The 22,229-nt window shown below is 40.8% G+C and overlaps 1 protein-coding gene across 6 annotated transcripts in view; it reads left to right on the top strand.

Moving 5' to 3' along the window:
• LOC110973316 (ras-GEF domain-containing family member 1B-like) overlaps positions 1–22,229 on the top strand; it is a 104,723-nt gene that overhangs the window by 23,207 nt on the left and 59,287 nt on the right. For 3 of the 6 annotated variants that reach the window (XM_087130008.1, XM_087130009.1, XM_087130011.1), the window contains 2 exons: positions 4,016–4,066; positions 15,462–15,518. In XM_087130008.1, coding sequence (XP_086986134.1) covers positions 4,016–4,066; positions 15,462–15,518 — 108 coding nt within the window. Of the gene's footprint in view, positions 1–4,015; positions 4,067–8,214; positions 10,630–13,264; positions 13,439–15,461; positions 15,519–22,229 lie in introns of those variants that run through there. The other 3 variants (XM_022224022.2, XM_087130007.1, XM_087130010.1) reach the window with 3 other exon arrangements.

Below are 22,229 nucleotides of genomic sequence, written 5' to 3' on the forward strand. Positions count from 1 at the left end.
CCTCCCAGTGACGGGTTTATCCCTTGTAGAATCTGCCACAGGGCTGTCAGTCTCACCCCACAGGAACATGTATGTATGTGATCAGACTAGGGGTGCGCAGTGAGGCACTGTAGTAACTTTTGGGGGCAGCTCTTTTCACTTGAAAATGGGGGAAGGGATAAATTGCAGTAGTTTATAAACTGAAGTTGGACACTTGATCATTTGATACTTGTGGAGAGTACCCCTGTGGTGGAGGCGTGGTACCAAGTCTTGCTCAGAAAAACCATCAAATCCCCATTACTGTGCAAATGGTTGGTGGCACAGTATGCTTTCTTGGTAATGAAGCATCTGACTGATTCACAGTGATCAGTTGCCTGTAGTTCATCAACTTGGAAAGTTGCTAAATGAGGAAATACTGTCTTAATTGTGGGAATGTTGTAGTAAACAAGGGAGCCTGTCTGTATTATAACTGGTGCTTTATTTGTTTACGCTGATGAGCCTGGGACCCCCCAAAATTAGTCTCTGTAGAGATCTGTGGCCAGCCAAGAAGAATAACGCACCACATGAAAGGAAATGCCATTCCGGCTTGCGGTTGGAAAGCCCCAGAAACTTTTGCTGCCTTGGAATTGCCTTTTAAACAACGAGGGACTGACATTCACATGCATTGTACTACAATGGGATTTAAACTATGGTCACTAAAAGTGGAAGGCAAGTGCTGATCTAATAGATCAGAGCAGCCGAAGTGGTGACGAGAACGGAAACTTCTCGTCCATTGTTTACCCTTCCACAAATGGACTGCATTGTGAGCACCAGGGAAATGCATCTGGATTGAATTGCAAAAATTGAATTTCCTGGACAATTACAGCTAATTAATGCCTTCCCTCTGCTTCCAACTCTCTTGTGATTGTCTATTCCCTAGATTCCAAGCTTCTCTCTTCTTTTCAATTGTCGAAATAACAAAAATTTAAAGAAAAGAAAGTTCGTTGTCTCATGATGTGTCCTCTGGTGAATCATATCAAAAGCAGCAAACGACTGAAGTCATTCATCAGAAATGAGTCTGGAATTTTCTTTTTTAATTCTGTGCCTTTGTTTGCACACCTTAGACTTTAAACTTTAACCTATCTCTCCTGTTTTACGACAGCTTCATTGGCTACCAGATAAATTCCGGATAACTTGTAAAATTTTGGTCTTGATTTACAAATGCATACTTAAAACAGCCCCAGTTTATCTCCATGCGTAAATTGGCAAAATATCATCTGCCAAGGACTCTTTGCTCCAGCAACAAAGATCTTCTTAGTCCACACCCAATTCTTACCAAATCATATGGTCAACCTGCCTTCCGATTTGCTGCACTGGAACTATGGAAAATTCTTCCACAGCACATTAAGATCTGCCCCTCCTTAGAACAGTTTAAACTTCAACTTAAAACACACCTGTTCACTCTCTCCAGCGCATAGAGACTTCATTGTATTATGCGCTTTATGGGAATTGTTTATTGTTATTATGATTATTATTATTATTTTTGACATGCTGTGCTTTTTTTTGCCTTTTTTTTTGTTTTAGGGATTTTTTTTTACTGAGAAATGCATATATGAAAAACACTTGAGTATGGTTTCTGTCACATAGGTCACATTCAGATGTGATCCAACACTTTTGACTGGGGTATTTTCTGTGTGACATCAAGCCACTTTCAACATGCCAGTGGATGCTGGGTCACTCAGTCATTTTCTGGAAGATGTTCCATGGCTTGTATCAACCTGTGATTACTTTATTGCCATTTCATTTTTGAAAAGAATGTTGGATGGACACCTGCCGAGTGACAGCAATATTGAAAACCTTCATATTACTAATGTTCATGTAACAGTATTTTACTGAGGCAAGCTTTACAATATGTACTAGAGTATCCAGATAAGTAATTTGCAGTGACATTAACTGGAAATAATGTGAATATATTATAAATTTTGCTGTCAAGTTGAACTAAGGCAAAGGATTCCAGCATGCTGGAATTCTCCAACACTGAACCTGGAAACTTTTCAAAAATTTGTCTTTCATTTGGTTGCTACACATGGCTACTTGTTTTTACAAAAATGAATCTGCACCTCTCCGAGTGTTGTCGTCTATTCCTCTACCTGAGCTCGCTGAAGGATATTTTTGTGCCCAAGGCAAAAATGTGGCTGGAGAAACTAGTGCGCTGGTGCGTGAGGTTACTTAAGTCACATGACTCAACTTTTTTTTCCCCTCCTCCTCTGCGTCTCCAGTCTGGCAAGACAGGAAGTGGTTCTGAATCACAATCTCAGCTTCCAGCGTCAGTTGGATCTCCTCGTGTCGCGGCCTTGTCTTGGACTGGGAAGCTCACTGTGAACAGCAGGCCGAGGACAGGCCTTGCAAGTGACAGACAAAATTGGGCTGACACCTCCCAACTTGCTGACTTGCAACTTTTAAAAAAAAATTTGAAATTGGCTCGGATGTCAGATACATTTTATCGCTCTCTTTGGAGAAGGAACCAAATCGGCACTGTGGTTTCATGGTCAGAGTTACTTATCTACTTTGTGTTGGGGGACCGACAAACCCAGGGGTGGATCAAATGAGAGCTGGCATGACACACCCGTGGGAAAAGGGAAGGGGAGTAACTTCTGACTGGTCGCTCACGCTATACAGAGCTCCAAGTGAAAAGGAAAATTGTTAATGCTTGGTCTTGGATCTTTTACTTGTGGTGTTTGATGGTGTCATGCAGATCTTTTGCCCTCAAAAGTTTCCTTGAAAAGAAAAAAAAATACCGAATCAGTTCTGAAACAATTGCCTCAACCTTCAAGAGGCAAATGAATAAATTTTAAAAACTTGCAAGAGCTGGGCATAAACTCGATGACATAAAGAGCACTCTGCTGGAGAAGTGTTCGGTAAATTTTTTCTCTTGAATTGCTGACTTTCAAATTCAACAACAGAGGGCAGTAGACACCTAAAGCCTAGGTTTTCACCTGTCGGCAAAGCTCACGTGCCATACAGTTTGTCTCACTCACTGGGGTGTCGAGAGGTGTAGTATGCTGCCCTCTGTTGGTAGAGAAAAAATGATCCTGATAAGCTGCTCATGATTGTCAAAACTTACAAGAGGTGATGTCCTTGTCTTGATATGGCATCCAGTTTGGGGAAATAATCTGATATATTTTCTAACAAAATATTGACTGGTCAGACGTGTTTGTTTGGCCAAGGACAGCCTGATCTGTGGTGGGCAAATACATGCACAAGTCCAGCCAACGTTGACATCTTAGGAACCCACCCATCCGGTCTGAAATCTGCTTTCATTGATAATAATAAGCCTTTCCATCCAAACTTCCTCTTGGGATGATCTAAACTTGAAAAAAACCTCCGGTCATCCAAGTTATTGTACAAAGTTGTATTATATTTGTTGCGCCATTTGAAGTTAGAAATTGAAATGACCATGGGTGTGTTCTGAATAATATATTTCTTGTGAAAGGTAGGCAAAGTACTTTACAGTAGCATAGCTTATTAATGGGGGCTAGACATCAATTTGTCACCCACTCTGTGAAAATGAGTCTGAAGTCGCCAGAGCCACTTTGGAGTAAAAAGTCCTTTCGAATAATTTTGCACACTGTAAATCAATAGGAACCCACAGCATTTTTCACCAATGGAGTATCCACTTTCATCAGCATGCCAAACTGAGTGATACATCAAAACAAAAACTCAATTTGCTCTTTCCAATACAAATGAAAACTCAAAAAGTAACCCTGGTGACTTAAGACTCATTTTCACAGAGTGGGTCATATTTGTCACTTGGAGACCCTTTTACCGTGGTTTTAATTGTTTTGTATAAATTGACATTAAATCTTTTTGCACATTTCCTGTAATAATTTTCATTTTTTTTTTTTTGAAGGGGGAGGGGGGATTTTCCAAGATGAAGTGCACTGCTTTACCATTATTTTATTCTCCGAATTATTTTGGCAGTGATTTCTTTCCTCGTAACTTTTCAACTTGCAATTTAGTAAAAATTTCTGTCCATATTTCTTTTCAACTCGTATAGTCGCAAAGAAGTCTACCACACCTTGGGATTAAACAGACCCACAAAGTCAGGGTGAGTACATGTACATGTGCTAATATACTTCTTTTTCCTAAGTATCCTATTTCAACTTGCCTTTACAGAGGGCTTGCAAGGCTGCCATCTTGCAGGCCAGTGCTTCTGTTCCACGGGGTATGCACAAAGGAGGTTTCCCAGTGGGGCAAAAGAACTGCCCTGCAAGATGGCTACAATGCAAAGCCTTTATACAGTGTGTCCTGCCAAGAACTGTGCTAACAACTACCATCCATTTTCAGCATACAGTGTCACCAGATGGCATTTATAACTCAACGTGTAGTTTTAAAGAGGAGATGCTTTGTTGATAATGTTTTTCCTTGCATCTCGTTTGCTTCTGCCACCAGAGACATACAAGTATACACTCTTAAACACGCACAGTGTACTCAGCTGTCAGTATCTACACTCATTTCAAATTGCAAAGATGAAATGCGCATTTTGTTTTTTCATTACGGGCAATTCACAATAGTGTGACACCAAGAGTTTTTAACACATTGGCCAATCATAATGCGCGAAAGTTGCCGAGCCTTTCCATTGGGTCGACAATTCGCGCATTGTGATTGGCCAATGCGTTGCCAACTCTTGGTGGCGCACTATTGTGAAATGGCCGTATTAGGTCTGGTAATGGGATGAGAGGGTGGAGCAAACTCCATTTTGATTGCTTGCGGGGAATATCTATGGATTGCTAAAATCAAATGGGACACATTGCAGATCACTTTTGGATAACCTAGATGATAAGATTGGTTTGATTCCACCATTAAAGCGGTCAGCTTTTGTTATGCTTTGGAAATCATCTATGAGTAGAGTTTTTGTGCAGTTTAGTGTCATGCTTATAGGCATTAAGTTTCAGTAGAAGTGGCTTGTACCATTCCGGCCCGTGCAGTTGGCATGTACTGTAGACCTTTTTCAGCCACGTGACTGGATTGCGAGAAATGTAAACAATACCACCACGTGTGGACCGCCGTGGCCATGGTGATCGCATATATTCCTATTGGCAGCTTCAACAACGTATAAGCACACGTTTCGAACTCTGCATGACGAGCTTGTCTTGAATAAGTAAATTACCATCACAACACTATCTACTCATTACCATCACACTACATTGCGGTCCAGCACGATTGTGACATCACAGGAAAAAGGTCTATTGGCACTTGGGCTAAACATCTGTTACAAAGAACTTTTAATGTTTAACTTCTGTCAGAATGATTCTGTTTGTTTGGATGATAATGACCTCCGTATGTTGCATTCATTGTTTGCCCCCCTCCCCAAAATTTGACATTGGCAGATGGAACAAGTTACATGTAAGCTGGTATCTTTGCAAGTAGCTTTGCCATGATGCTGCAGTAGATAAAAGGCGAAGTTTTGGCTGGCTGACAAGTGCCCACCGGAATTGAAATTTATTGGTGCCTCGGGCGAAATATTCTGAATGCTTGGCATTTGGAAAGATCGTCATCCAATTGATAATCTCCACTTTGTAATTGCTGCTGACACATAGCGCTGGTCTTGCTCCATCCTGGACGTAAACAAACTCCATGGCAACCAAGGATCACATCTTGAGACTGGCGCACTGCCTAGTTGCCTCCTCTGATTTGACTTGAAGCTGACATCACAGAGCCGTACTGAAACTTATCTTTGTTATATACTTGAGGTGTAGATAATTCACACAGGATGGCAGCACGCAAGGCACGTGCACCATGGCGGGGTTGATTCATTGTTCATTTTTTTCAGTGTCTTGCAAAACTGCAAAATTTTGAATGCAGAATTAAGAACTTGTATAAAAAGTCATAAATTTGAGATTTGGATTCTGCCATTATCCAACAGTTTTGTGTTTGAAAATGATTAACAAAATGCAACTTTTTATGAGAAGCAGTTTTTTTCCCAGACAGAAATAAACAATTTCATTTACTTTTACCTACGGATAAAAGAAAAAATTGCCTGTACTTTTGAAAGGACAATAAAGAGATGTTAACATTTCAAATGGTAATTAGCAAATCTCAGCAATTCAAATTTTTTCCAGAATTTGTAAGAAAGTAGAAAAGCACAAAGTGTTGATTTAAGCACACTGTGCCACTGGAAATAATCATCAAATAGACAAAAACTGAGAGATGGAAAATGGTTCAAGTTTCTTCGTTTATGCCCCAGTGTTCATCTCTTAAATCTTTCAGAGGCACATTTTTCAAAACATGCCATAAAGAAATCACGCCTATGAAAGACGATGTGGCACAGTTCATTTTTTCCTTTGCATTATCCGTACGCTGTGTCATGAATAAAAATTGTTCTTATGGGAACAGTTCTGCTCATGTTCTGGGAAGAGCCGTAATCCTCCCCCAGTGTAAGCTCAGAGAATGCGGTCACCTTGGCTGGCGTCCTAGCTTGAAGTTAACTACGGGGAGGAAGGTAATGCCAAGATACTCACACCTGGACTCAATGTGGAGAAAATCCGTTTCAGGAGTGCAGCTACTTGTATGCAGATGGAGGGCCGGCTTTGTTCACGAATGTCACATCGTGCCGAGATTACTGATGCAAGAAATGCTTGCTTTTTTTTTATTGATTGCATGCTTGTATAAGACTTCAATTGATCAGCTGCTTTTAGGTTTATAGAGTTTGTTCTCTGCCCTGAGGTGTTTTTTGTGTCCGTGTGGAATCCAAATGTCTACCATTATAGACTTTTTTCTCCCAGAGTTGCTGTTGTCAAATGTCGTTGGTCAGAAAATTGCCGGCCTGATTTTCTAAAGAGCTCTGATAAATAACATGATTGCAGAAAAATGATGCAGTTGCTGTGGTTACCTGGGATGATGTCTCTGACTTGAATATCAATAGCATTTCCAGGGTGGTACTTAACAGTGAAGATCTAAGGTTGACAGTTGCAGGCAGTGTTGACTCAACCAGAACCTTTGTATGCCAACTTTTCTGGCACTGCCTGTTATCCAAGAAGGAGCACACAAACATGCCTGCACGTAGGCCGTCTTCTGGGGGAGTTGCTTGAACGTGCTCCCCCCTCCAAATCGTGTTTGTTTACCTTCAAGGGTGAACATTTTCCATGACTGTTTGGCGCCTTCAGCTGGTGCATGTTAATGGGGCCTCAGAATGTCAGAAACTCTAAAATAACAACTTGCAGGCTCTCGGAAGGACTTGCCTGTCATTAAAGTCTCATGGACCACTTCAACAAACCTCAACCTACATATTGAAAGCTGAAGCTGGGATTGTTTCCCCCATTTTTTTTTCCAAGGAGGATCCTGATTGGATGCTCTCTCAGAGAGAGAAGCAGAATGGAATCCGATTAATCAGCTAACTAGAACTAGAGATGACAGCTCTGTAAATGTTTTTGCCTGCGTGGCTGGCAATTTTGAAAATTATGCCTGGAGACCTTTCGATACGAAAGCCACATGAAAACATTTCACTGTGCAAATAAACCAACCGAAATTGTGGTATTGATGAATGCGTCTGCATTGCATTCCTGACTTCATAACCAAGAAAAACAACTAATGAATACCTGCATCTCATTAAAAGATGCTCGGGCATGAGTTGAGGCCAAGACAGAGGTGGTGCCAGGAAATGTTTGCATAATTTATTTCCTCCCAGCAAGCTGTGACTGAGGTATGCTATGTATCATCCCAGGGTGGGATGGGAGCGAGTTTATTTTTCTGGGGACACTGGATCTCGCCGATGTTGCAACATCTCAGCGGGAAGCCCATCTTCTTCCGGTTTCTCCCAGGCGCTCTCGTAATCTCCTGCATCCGAGGCATTCCTCCTCTTGGAGTCTTGGGATGGGTCAAGACTGCCCAAATAGCTTGTAATGTTCGGGAACGACACAAGCTTTGGAGTATTTGCTTGCTTGTTTTCTCCATAATCTTCTTTGAGGAGTAAAGTCGCAGTACTGGTACATAGCATCTGCGGACAGACAGCTGAGTTGCCCAAAAGGGATGACATCCATCATCTGCAACGGAGGCCAACATCAAAGTGCACGTGCCACCAAATTGCAAATTTCACTGCCTCTGTCGCGACTCAAAAGTAGATTCGGCGAGCGTTTCAGTGGTTGATGAAACGTCTTTCCAGACATTTGAGTGATACCCACTGCAAAGAAGGTATAGAGTTGACAAATTGCCATTCTGTTCTGGAAGGTGAAACCAGAGAAGGGGACCTTGTTCAAGTCAGATGCAGATATCCTTTCAAGAAAGGGGCTTGATATTGTCTGCTGGCATATTAAAGGGCTGCTGCTCAGTTGGTATTGATTGCGATCATTTGAATGAACCACCAAGTCTTTAGTGAAGGAAAACTGGATGACATTACTGAAAATGTTATTGTGCAAATGACGACCGCCCACTGCAAAAATTGCACCTACTAATAATTTTTTTTTCATTCTGGCATCTGATGGTAACTCAACGGGGAAGTTAATCAGGACTTTGCATTTGCAGATGAATTCAAAACGGACTTCAGCGGATAGCATTCAAATGAACTACATAAGTGATTTTTTTATTTAGTTTGCCAGATTCAACCAAGCCAGGTGCATTTTGGGATGCTTCCATGATCTGCTTTCAGCATTTTCTCTATTCACAGAAGAAAAAGAATATTTTGTAGTGAGAAAATCTGAGACGAGTGTGTGTGTGTCATCTGAATGACAAGTCACTGGCATTACCTCACGTCTCCAGATATGTGATCCCAAATTCGTCACCCGAGCTCTTCGCCTTATCATCTTGAATTCCATCCCCATATCACTTCCGAGAAGGTTTTGATGACTCACTGGTTCCACGTGAACTCAGCCGAGACCTTCCACAGGGTCACAGGTCAGGTTCCCGAAACTGATCCATTCTGGGATGCTCTCTTTGTCTTGCTGGAGAAATTGAAAACTTGCAGAATGACTGATACCTTTATGTGGTACTTACATGTATGTCAGTTTGGTGTTGCCCCGTTGAATGATGCATTTTCACCGGTGATGCGGTCACAAATATAATTCTCTTGGGCAAACAGCGTTTAATGGCTGACTTGCTTCTTTGCAAACCTGGCAGGCTACTTCATGTATCTGTATGCGGCAAGGCTCAAATTATAATTGATGCTGATATTTTTACTCTGTGTTTGTGCCCCATTCACATCCTGCGTTGATCTGCAGAAGTTTTCTGAGTGGATACATAAAAGAAGAAAGGATGTCTACCTCTGCTTGAAGGCTTGGGTTGACATCTGTTGTGCAGATAAAAAAGAAATCTGTTGTAAAGTTTAGTGTTTTTTTTGGTGTGAAACCCAAGTGGGCTGGCTTTGTTTGGGTGACGACACAGCATAGGTCATTGGCATAGTGTAGGAATTAAATCCTGTGACCTAAGCCCATTTCCCAGAAGTATGGGCAAATAAAAGATACGAAACCAGTGCGGGCATACCCCTGAACATGTGAGGTACTTTGACTCTGATGTGGCTGCATTGGTACCGGTAGTCTGTCCTCGTTGAAAAAACTGTTTTGGGAGGTTGGCTCCATAAGTGACTTATTCGGATTCCAATCATTGGTGTCAAAGGATATTGTGTGTGTCCTAGCTGGTTGAATGTTTGGTCACATCGGGATATTGTCACTGATTTATTCATCAGTTTGGAAATCAATATCTTGTAAATATCTTTATCTTGAACTTGTTGATTTCCAATGCTACGAGTTGTTTCTTGATGAGTGCCACTTGAGGGATTCCCCGCTCAATCATCACTTGGTGGCTGCCAATATCCAAGGGTCGCTGCAGAATTCGTGCTCATGTTGTGATTGATCGGCGAGTAGCGAACGGTGAAATTGAAGAACCCTCTGAGTTGGCTTTGCATGCATCAGCGGCCAAGCCTTGCTGATCACCCGGCGCCCTATAATGAATCCAACGTCATTTGCCCTGCCCTCTGTGCTGAAGTCCTTGCAAACGGCTCTCCATGGCATGTGGAGGGCGTTTCTCCTGACGTGCGGGCTCATCTGGATTCTCATCTTCTACTCCTTCCTGTTCCTCTGGGAGAATTCTGGCACTCCTGCCGATCTCTGGAAATCACTTTTCGTGAAAACGGCCAGAGAGGACTTCCAAGCCCGGGAACCTGTGGAGGAGCACATGGAGCCTGCTAGGGAGGTCAGAGTTCATGTCAAAGGGCACAGGTTGGACCATCGGAATGGTGATCTCAAGGTCAGTGAAGCTGTCACTAGCCAGTTGCCTATACCTGGAGCCCTGTCTAAGGGGCAGAGCTGCAAGTTCAAAGATCATGGCCTCAGAAGAAATGACTTCAAACTCCATGATTCTAATATGCCAATAAAAGAGCAAAGTGTGCTTCGTGAGAGACCTTGCCTGCTCCTATCACAGCCCCCCTCTCAACATGGGAAAGGAGTACAACCATCATCTCCAAATCCACATCAAAGTGAAGAAGCCAGAGGTCAGCCCATGAAGGCTCCAAATCGCAAAGGCTGGACAATCTGCATTGAAGAGTCCTACGTGTCTGAGGTCAGGAGGAAGCCTGGATCAACTGAGTTGAAAGATAATCACGTCAGCGGGGATAAGCTGAAACAACACGAAGGCAGTTTGACCAGCTCAGGTGTGAACGTCAGTGGAGAGAATAAGGAAGAGGTGAATTAATTATAAATATTCCCTTTCTTGTTGCATTGCGTCCTCCTTTTCTTTGGGTGGGAAACATTGTACCCTTGGTTCAATTTTACATAATTTCATGCTGCATTATCACAGTAAGTCTTCTATAAAACGCAATGCCAATGGTACCGATGTATTGAAATATTATCTGCCTTTGAAAATAAGCTGAATAAAATTCATTTCTGCTGGTGTTTCCCAAGAACAGCATTTTGCATTTTATTGTGCCCTGCTTCAGTTACAAGATTGTCAAGGAAATTTGCACTGTACATTGAAAATGTCTGGAGGGACATATGGGTAATTCCAGAAAGGGGTCAATTTTTTTTGTGTCCCTGTAAGTTCAGAACACCTTTTTGTAATTTCCGAGAGTGATGAATTAATGCAAATTACCTGCCAAACAAATAGTAATACATGTAGTTTGAAATTGGAACCGTTAATATTTCCATGTCAAATAACTGAGGTCAGATGTAACAGGGACACGAAAATGTCACACTTTTGGACCCCTAATTTCTGGAATTACCCATATCCAAGTCATCCTTATTGGTTTACATGTACAGATCTGTAAATTCATTTGCATGTTGAACCAGATTCAGCCAATCAGATCGTTTGTTGCACGGTTGGTCTGCTTTCTGCTACAAATGTTCCCACTGTGTTTTTCCCTCTGTTGCTTTTGATACAGATTTTGAAAAGCACTCATTTCTTTCAAAGCTAATCTGTGTTTCTTATGGCTAAGAAGATCTCATCCAAGCACTGAATGCAGTTTGTCAAATAAGCCCCCCCCGTCCATATTGATAAAACCTTGCTTGCTTACAGGAACTTAGAATTTTTGAGGTACTGTAACAGCTTGCTTTGAGATCCAGTCTGTATGCACTTCTCTGTTGGAAAAGGTGACAGATTTGACATTAGACTTTTTGTGTTAGATAAAACCATTGTTTGTCTAATGCACATATGCCGTATATACATGTACCGATATTCACTACAAATCCTTTTTTGGGGGATAGGGGTCTAATTGAACTAATACATGTACATGTATATGGTCCATGGGTGGTTTAAATATCAAGTTGATATACTGTAGGCATTTTATGAATTACTTTCGGTTTATTGGCCTTTCTTAAAACAGTGTTAAAATTCTGGAAAAACCTTTTTTTAATCATGCCATGTCAACATGATTGTACATTAGATGAGCCAGTAATGCATGGCCATTGTTAGAAAAATAAAATGTGTGTTTGACTGAAACCAATTATTGAAAGATTGAAAGTATCCATTAGGTAACTGACATGTACATGTAGTTGACACTTTCTCTTACCAAAACTGCATGATAATGATGCGATCATTGGACGGGTCATTCTGTCAATCTGAGGTCCAAAAATGTGATGTTTTAGGTTCCTGTTACACCCGACCTTTGACCTGGAAATATCATTGAAATTGCCTTCCAACTGTTGTTATTTGTTTGTCAGGTAATTTGCGTTTCGGGTGCTTAATCACTCTTGGAAATCAAAGAATGTGTCCTAAACTCACAGAATTGTTCAACTGATCTAACATGGACATTATAAAAAAAAAACAAGTGAAGCCCAAATTTATAGAATGATCCATACATAACAACCGTTGCCATGGTCATCTGAGTTGGAGAAAAACTTCGGTCTGCAGGTGCATTCTCCAATTGCACGCAGTCAAACCAAAGAGGAAGCTTTGCCTTTGGAAGTGGGTCGTGCATAATTAGGGACTGGGACCATCCACAAATGCTACATTTGATCTAGACATTTTACGATGGAAAGTGCGACACCTTCCTGTTGGAAAGGACTATTTGTTTCCGCAGCAGTTCCTTTGGAGATGCTGTGTGAAGTGGCAGCACCATCAATAAATTATCAGTTTTTCAAGTAACACTGTTTGTAGCATATTCACAAGGTAGACACAGTGCCCGTAGGTCACGAAAAGTTCTTTTAAAAAAAAATCTTTTCTCGGGAAACATATCATTTGGAACCCATTATTGAGTGTACTACCACTTGCTTTTACTTTTTTTTCATTTGTGAAGCCTGCATTGTTAATCTACATGTATATTAATTTGGCATGGATTATGTCCAAGCAACATGTGGTCTTTCATTTTACCACTGCTCAAGTGAATGACATCTACATGTAGTCTTTATTCATAGATGACAGGCCATTGATGGAAACATTAAGAGATGCTCTTATGATCTCTTGTCAACTAGCGATAACAATTTTTTTTTGGCATACATGTACTTAGTGCAGCTTTGTATATATCAGTTATATCACTTGTAGCCTATGAAAATAAGAGAAAGAAATTCAATACATGCATGCTGTTGTCAAAAGAAATGCAACCAAATTTGGATAAAGTTTGGTACATTTTCTGTCAAGAAGAAACAAGGTTTGACAGAAAGGTTTGACCATCTGGTGGGGTTTGCATTTAAGTTTTCAGCCTAGATGTCAAGAGTTGTTTAGGATTGTATTATTGATCAGTTTTAATTTCACTTTTATCAAAAAACCAAATTGGCATGTGGTCATTGACGGCACTAACCTGCACCAGGAAGCTATTGATATACCAAAAAGTCAAATATCGTTCTGGGTTGGAGATCAGTTACATTAGATAATTGCAGGCGAGTGTCTGATGATGACCAAATGTTAGAATGTAAGAATGGCGTACTCTCTCCTCCATGATGTGGTCTTGGCACCAAAGAACGGTCCAGTCAGGAAAATCACTGGTGTCCATGGAAGCAACGGTTTACCGGAGAAGCTCTTGATACGTGCAAATCTGTTTGGAATTGGAGAATTGCCAAAGGTACATGTACATGTTGGAGAATACTGAGCTTCAGGAATACCAGGGTTATGGCCAAGTTTTTAATATTTTATTTTTTTTAAATCATGTCAGGCTCATGTGGTGTGCCTGACTCTTGCAAATGGAGGGCACAAAACCAGGGGAATGGTGTGTATACATTACAGTTGTGCCCATATATATATATATATGTATGCAGGATGCTTGACTGGGATGGCGTCTGGCTCTGAAAGAATGTATAGTCCTGTGATTTTGGCAGGAGCTTCATGATGGCCTGTACTGTGGTAGGGATTGCTGTGGACAAACATACACGTATCCATTGCTGACTCTATGAACAGACACTCAATGGTTACTCCAGTGTCGAGTGTCATTCCTCCCTAACAAAATCTATAGATCCGGGTAATTCTGGTTTCCATGAACTGTATGCATGCACTGAATGTGTGCACTCAATCTATTTTTGTTTTCACGTTTTCACCAAGTGAAGCTTTTTCCCAAAATTCGCAAGTTAAATGGCTTTTGGTTTAATCATCTTTATAACATCTTTATGGGTGGAGTAAATTGTTGTCAAATAATTTAAAGTGTCTTTTTTTGAAAGGTCTGTCACGTTCTTGTGTGTCAAGTTAGTGAAAGTCAAACCATTCTGTTACCGGTATGCGTCGGTGTTTGCGGTGTAAACGCACACCCACGTGCCCAGTTCGCAAAACGAAAATATTTTATTATACAGTTTTCATGCAGTGTCTACACTTAATATTTTTGTTTCGGTTTGTGATAATGATGACGATATGCACTGAAGGGAATCAGGCTTTCAGGTCTGTTTGCATTGGCATGGTGAGGGTTAGTATAGACTTGAAATGAAGTTTACATTCGTGTGTATGGTTTTCCACTCAAGGTTAGCTACCAGTCATTATCCCAAAGCCACAAGAAATGTAGGGAAGCCTTTGCAGGATGGAGCCAGACAGTGGAGCCTAATATGATGGCTCTGTTATTAGCATGGAGTTTTTTTTTTCACGATCAGCTTAGCAAAGCAATTTGTGCTTGCCAGGCAAGCATGGGATCTGAGCATGCAAGGCCCCCCCCAAGTCGACCTCTTTTAAGAAACAATGAAACACGATACGTTCATGTCTTTCATTGTCCTTCCTTCCAAAAGCATGTGAAAATCCACAGAATGCAGCCTCACCCTCAGAAGGGCCATAAAAGGCTACATAATAATTCAAATTTTTTAGGTCCCCCCATAATTTTGCCTCCCCTCCTCAAAAAAAAATGGTTCTGGATCTGCCCTTGTGTGCGTATGTGTATAGACAAATGATTTCTAGATGATCAACATTCATATTTTCCTGATTTTTAGGAATATACATGCACTGATGTTCCCAAACAATCGTGGACGTTAAACAAAAGAATTAATGACCGATACGTCCACGATTGCCAAACATGTACGCCTTCCAAAAAAGTTGAAGTATGAACAAAAGAGGACAATAGGAACGTCCACGATTGCCAAAAAAACACATTTGCATGTACTTGCAGTATGCACACATCACAGTTATCTCCCACAAGCCCAACGAAGCAGACAAGACTTCATTTGAATGTAAGCAGTTCATTCAAAATCGCATGTACATGCTTGACACGAAGATGCAAGCATCCGTTACTGAATGGGCTTTGACGATCGTGTGTGTGTGTGCGCTTACATTCTTTCAAAGTAAATTTGAGTCAGAATCGAATGCTCTTTTAAATGAGTGCACTTCCTGACCAAGTTAGCCCCCAGGTTACATCCATTTACTTTCGTTTTAAATAACTTGTGATTCAGTCTCGTTCCATGTTAAGGCTTCTCATCACCAGAGCTCCACTGAAGTCCAGGTCCTTGAAGGCAGGTCATAAAAACTCATAGTTTGGATCCTTTCTTCAACTTGCCAAGAAATCCCGGGCTGACAGAGAAGATCACTTGATTCTCTTGTCAGTACATGTAACATTTTCTTACTTTCTTTAATCACAGTATCATAACGTACATTGGCCTGTGCCTTTTTCTTTCTTTCAGCCAAGCATATTTGGAACACTCACCAAGGAGAAAACACCCAAAGATGACAGCAAAAAGGTAAGTGAAGCTTGCTGAAAAAGGCTTGGATCATCGCTAGACAAAGATGTTGTTTTTTGTACATGTGTACATGCACAGGCCGCCCAGAGAAGATCAAGGGATTTGGTTATCTGTGCATTTCAGGATTGTATTGGTGATTCTTTCCATTTTTCAATATCTGCATTCGGGAGGTGCTAGTGAGCCAGACGCCATATTGTTTTGATTTCTGAGGTACAGAAAGTAACAAATGACAATTGACATCTTGGGGTAAAATCCTCATTAACTTCTCTGGAGAGAGTGCATTTTTGAACAAGGAGTATGGGTGCATCATTGCTTGTCAGTACCTTCAAAAGTGCAGGAACATGTGTTGGTTTACTCCTGAACAAACGGTCACGTCCGCTGCAAATGCACAGACCTCGGGTGACATTCAAGCCAACAGTGTTCTACCCCCCTGGCGAGGGCGGGTTCTCAGTGGGCTCATCTTTTATACAGGTCATTTGCATCATACTGGCTCTGCTTACGTGAATCTCTGACATCAGTTGCATCCATGGGTCATTCCTTGTTTAAGCAGTTCAACTAGGAAATACCCACGAGGGTGCACTTTAAAGGGATTGTTAAAACTGCAAGGCCACAATTTTTTTTTTCAGTATGACTTCATTAACCACAGTTTTCACTGTCAGAAAAAGCTACTGATTTACTATTTTGAAAAAGATTGAAGTCAAAAAAAGCATGTGGTCAGACCCATCATTTTGAGAAATAAGTGGGACAAAACTTCCTAGATTTGAAATTTGCTAGGCTCTAAAATGTGTGGTGTTGATGCGAAACAGACTTAGTACATGTATCAACTGTTCTCCATTCACAAATGTGTTACAGCAAGTTACTTTGTACATATAACCCTTTCTTAATCAATATCAAGTATGCACTGTAACTTTGTGTGTACGAGGGAAACTACAATTTAAATTTTACCAACTGCAATAATTTTTCAAGACAGCATCACATTGCAACTTCTGCTGAAAAGGTAGATTTCAGAAGGCATTTCGGCGAGTTTTAGTACTTCATTGACAGTTATGCATTGTTACAAGTGGTATGTGTTTCCCCTGGACTTGTTATGGCATAAGAATTGAAATAGTCTTGACGAAACTTTGTGTCTCAAGCAGGCACGTGTGATTCTACTGGGGGGACCAGATAATGAAATACATGTATCTTTGTGAGGAGTCCAATGCATGTGATTGTGAGCACGTAGCGTGAAACCTGTATGGTGTGGGGTCGGCAAATTTGTGTAAGGTTTTGTGCTCTGTACTGCATGATGCATAAACCTCACTGAAATATCATTTGAGCAATCGGTATGTTGAAATTTCAGCCTTTCAAATCCATGTTTGATAGGTTAAAAAAAGATAAGTTGATTATTGTAAGATCTGATGTAATAATTAAATTTTCAAAAATGACATATCTTAAACTGCACATTATGAAGGTGATGTTTGGTAAACTTGTAAGAGGAAGAGTGTCTCACGGACGCATGAAACATAAACTCAAGAACCCACATTTGCCGATGGGGATGATGACGGTCACCTTAAAATCAGTATTGGAAAGTCTGAACACTCATTAGTGGAGTTTTCCTATTAAGAAAAGCATCCTTTAATTTTTGTGCACAAACCAGCTGCGATGTTAAAGCTTTGCCTCAGATGACATCACAAACTTGATGCCATGCACGAGCTTTAAATCTTTAACTTTAAAATAATATGGGGATATGTTCCAGTAAAACTTTTATTTACTTGAGGAAAGCCCCAAAATGAGCAGTCATACTGAACACGATCTTACTTTGCCTTAATCTGTTGTTTAATTAGAGTTAGGTCTATGGCTTTGCTCCATTGGAAATACGTGGAGTCACCGAGAAAATAGACTGTGCCGTGAGCTCTGGAAACCTCTTTTGGACATTAACACAGCCTGTGATGCGGCTTGTTTGCGTACTGCGTGAAATGCCGTGGGACTCGTCGTTGTTACTGGGCACGGAAGGGGCAGGAATTGAAAGATCCTGATTGAAAGTGAATATTAAAATTTCCAATTTCCAATGTGATCTAAGTAAAATTATCACACACTGCTACAAAAACTATCCACTCAAAAACTTCCCCTCTGAGAATGCAAATTATAGAACTCTATAAGGGGGGCCCGGCCCCCCACTATATTTTTTGGGGGGGCCACTGGCCCCCTGGGGCCCCCCTTCCTACATCCATGTCAAGCATGCCATCTCAGCTACATGTAAATGGAAAGTGGTTCCATACACCATTCTTTTGTCTGTGTGAACTTCATGTGTTGTGGAAAATAAATAAGCTGGCCAGGTCAGGAAAACAGATGTCAATTTTGGTCTGTGTGTCTCACCTTGGACCCATATAAAGATTTCCTCATGAAGTTGACGCTTTTGGGAATTGTACAAAAGCTCAGCACAGCAGCCTGCATATTATTAAATCTGTTTCTGGTGTAATTTTACATCAGCACCACTGCACCATCGTGCAGTCCTCTGTGTTCGTGATAACACCTTTTGTTAATTTAATAACGTGACATACAGAAAAGTGAAGTGAAACAAGTACCCATAGACATTTCTTTGCTCTAAATAGACTCTTTGGTGTGGAATACTGCACTGGGATATTTATTTTGCTTTAAAAAAATCCTGTGAAGTGTATGGCAGAAAAACAGTGTAGTTGTAGACTTTGCCTCTGATCCTTTTTCTTTTTAGGAATTGAAAGTCTTCAGAACTACTACCACCTGTCTTGCTTTCTTTTTTGGGGTGGAGTGGTGGTGATGATTGCTTCATGGATTAAAAAAATGCACAGTAATTGTCAAGAAAAATGTACCCATTTTGTCTCCCCCATCCACCCTCAACCTGGACACACCACTGGTACATGTACAGGTACCTAATAAGCGCCAAGCAATGCCCCTTCCCTTTTCTCCAGTATCACTTGTCACAACAGCCTGTTTACTTTCCACCTAATTGAACCCAGTAATTGAACCCTGACCGCCAGACACCTATTGGTCTCCTTCCTTCTACCGGGTCGTTGACATCGGAGTGTGGGAGGATCTGGTCAGTGATCATCTTTCGGTTTACGGTCAAGAACTGGTCAAGACTGCTTGACCACTGCCCAGGTAGTTCGGTTTTGGCTTTGTGACCAATCACTTGTTGTTTCCTGTTCGTTACTTGTCTGCCAGAGATAACAAATTTTTTTTTCCCCCCGCGGTGGTGGGGAGGTGCTACTACATCTGTCCTTTTTTGTCCGTCTTACTTTCATTGCTATGACAGAATGACCAGTACATTGACCCCAATGGTGCTAAATCTTCCGAGTCCAATATGATTTTGCACACTAGCTTTCTGTAATTTCTCCGCTACATTTATATGGCCTGGCTGTATGCAAGCACTACAGAAGTAGCAAACAAACAGTTTAGATGTCTTAGAATCCTTGTCCATGATACACGCATTTGCATGCTTGTCTGTGCAGAACATCTCTCCACAAATATTAACAGAGCTAGTGCAAAACCTACAGATGCTGATTGACCATTATGTGTCAACATCCAGAATAAAGAGGGTATTTTTTCAAGTTGTTGGTTTGACTCAACACTAAATAATGATTTAATTAAATGGGGCTGCATTACACTGTATTTTCACTAGCCTAATATACACAAATATCTCATAAAGTTGAGAGCTTGTAAAACTTACTTCAGTCATTTGAGGGTACATGTACATCAATAAAATGCAAGTGACCCTGTCTACCTCATTTTACTGTGATGCTTCAAAACAATGTAAGATCAATACAATGAAATACCCGAACAATAAAACTTTAATTGTATGGGGGTCACTAAAGGTGTTCAGTGGTGCAGTCTGGGGTGGAGATGAAATGAAATTATTTTGGTGTAAATGTATGGAGAATCAAAAGTACTGATGAGTACATGTAAATCTGCTGAAATATATTGGAAAGGCAACAAAAACCCTACAATTTTTCATTTACATTGTGTAGTCTCAGGGACACGAGCAAGATTTAGTGTGATGTCGTCAGGAGTTATTTTAACAGTCTGTTGTCACAAGAATGCTGATCAGCTGATTATGAGGAATATTAAGTCATTGAGTTCCTCCTGCGACACTGTGGATGTAAAAAAATCTTAGGTCTCTGGTTTTCAATTTGACAAATGCTGGCTGCCTGGAGTGAGTCATTATCAATATGGAATGACTGCATTTTGTATCTTGTACCTTCTGTACAGTGTCCCATGTACAATGGAATTGATCTTTTCAGCTGGGGACTGTGTGGTGTTTTCCCCTCCCTTCTTCACTCCAAAAGAGAACTTTCTTTAGCAGGTGTTTTGAAAGAAATATGCAATCAAGTTTTAATAAATAATAAACAATTCAGGAAATCTTTCAAAAATTGAGAGAAAAAAAATCTTCATAAATTGAGGAAAATTCCAAAAAGCATCCCCCCACCAGGGCTTCTGATAAATGTGTTTAAAATTTGCTTTTAGTGTTTTCTTTTCTTTAACATATGTAAATAGGGTAATTCATTGGCCTTAAATGGTTTTCAAACTGATTAGTTATTGACAAACAGTAATCAAATGATTTCAGCAGTAACACTTCCACGTGGCAAAATGTAAGAGGAAGTTCAATATGTGTATGTATGAATCAGCACTTTGGTGGGATAACTTGGAGTTTTTGGAAGACAGCCCTCCTGGCATAATTTATAACCCTGTTTACCTCTCTGGTAGGCAGCTTGCACCCTTGCCAGGCAGTCACTACCCCACTACAGGGCCCAGGTTTCACAGGTGCATGAGCTTGCTGGGTGGTATCTGATTCCAGGATTTGTACATGCTGAGTCATGGTCAGCCAAGTCAGACATCCATTCCTGTTGTCTGTGCTTTGCAGACTATGTAAAGTATTTGCTCCACCAGGAACTTTGTGAGATGTTGGGTTTTGGTCAGGGAAGCATGAGTAATCGTGCTAAAATCTCCCTAAAAAAGGTTGGTTTTGATATTTTGTGGTTGGAATGTTAAAGGGGCGGTACAGGAAGGCAGCATTTTCTCACACCTCTTCTAGACACCTGTATCAGATCTTAGGAAGTATGAACTAGCTTTGAATATTTAAGTCTTTCTACTACTTCATCAAATGAAAGACAAATTTGGCATTTTATTTTATCCTTTTGGGAAAAATAATGTTTTCAAGCTTGAGAGTGTTTTCTTTTGTTTAATGATACATATTTATGCAAATTAAAATTCTCTTTGGGATTGAAAGTAAAATAGCAATTTTTTTTTTCAGAATTCACTGATATTTGGAAGAAATATTGAGGAAACTTTAAAAAAAATGGTGAAGGGAAAACAGGATACATCTGTCATGAAATTTCAACTCCTCCCTTAGATTTTTAGAACAGTGTGATGATGTTGAGAAGGCTCTTGGGAAATGACAAGGGCACTCATGGGAGGGTGAGGGTTGGGTGGTTCTCCCCCCCTCATGTTTAAATTGGACTTTGGTGTTCCTAGAGCACTGACTTAGTGTCTGGACACTTCAAGAGCTTGAACCCCCCTCCCCAAGTGGGTGACATTTATCAGCTTCCTGTTAACTGAGCAGGAATGCCTTTGATGTGGTCAGTCTCCATGGCAACAGCATGTTTGGTGACCTCGGGCAGGTTGTAGTTGGGTTGTCAAAATAGAGTATATGGATGAAAGATTGTTGCCTTGAGGATAGTTCTTGCTGGGCAGCTTGCTCATTATACCAAGTTCAGTAGGCCTTACCATGGAGGTAGGAACCAGTACCCCTATTAAATTGAATTAAATTAAAATATGTATGTTCACAAAGCACTGTAATAGTTCAGTAATTTTTTCCATGAAACTCAAAGCAGGTTGCGCTTGTTAAACTCAAAGTTTGTTTGATATTCCTGGGAACAGTCTGGCTCTTAAAGTAAATTGTACACTGTGGTGTATGCATGGTTAGTTTCTGTTTTTTGATTTGTATTGATTTAGTCACACATTCTGTTTTGTCTGTCTTTGAAAAGATGAAGTTTTCCTTCAGTCTGCAAAATCAGATTTGTGCATGTAATGAATGAGATAAGGAATGTAATATAAATACTTATGCGATACAATGTATTGAAAAAAGGAATGCCACTCCAGTGTTTTTCTTTGCTGCTCTGTTTGGTATTTATTCCCAAGGTGTATTGAAACCAGCTTCACGAAAGCATGGGCATGCTTCCAGGGAACCATGTGGCTTAACTTGTGGATCATTTCTCTCAAGCCAACACACTGAAAACCACCATGCCGAAAAAAGTGACATCACCAGCCCAAAGGAGATCACGTCGTTAGGCTTCTTCCCAGGCTGTTTACGTCCAAGGAGATATTTTGGATTGGCCATCTGCGGTCTATTTTGAGCTCGGCTGCCGAGAAAGGAAGAGCGATTGTGGCTATGACGAGGGATAAGTGTAATGACCGTAGGAATCTCTCTGGAAGGTTGAGAGATGCGACATCAGCTGCCTCATTTTCCGTTACCTTGGGGTACGTTTGTGGTCAATGGAGCGCTTGCTTCATCAGGGATAAGATTACAACAGATTGCAAATTTCTCTTTTGGTTTTTTTTCCTCAAGTCCCCCCCCACTCTCTGTATTCTCTGCCCTGTTGGCCGAGGCTTTAGTGAGATGATTCAACTATGCTAAGCATCTTGTACTCGTCAGAAATGTAAATAGAGAATTTGTCATTGGTGATGATTTATTTCTCC

Source organism: Acanthaster planci, linkage group LG19 (assembly GCF_054643075.1).
Source record: "Acanthaster planci isolate LZ-2023a linkage group LG19, COTS_SCS, whole genome shotgun sequence".
Lineage (NCBI taxonomy): Eukaryota > Metazoa > Echinodermata > Asteroidea > Valvatida > Acanthasteridae > Acanthaster > Acanthaster planci.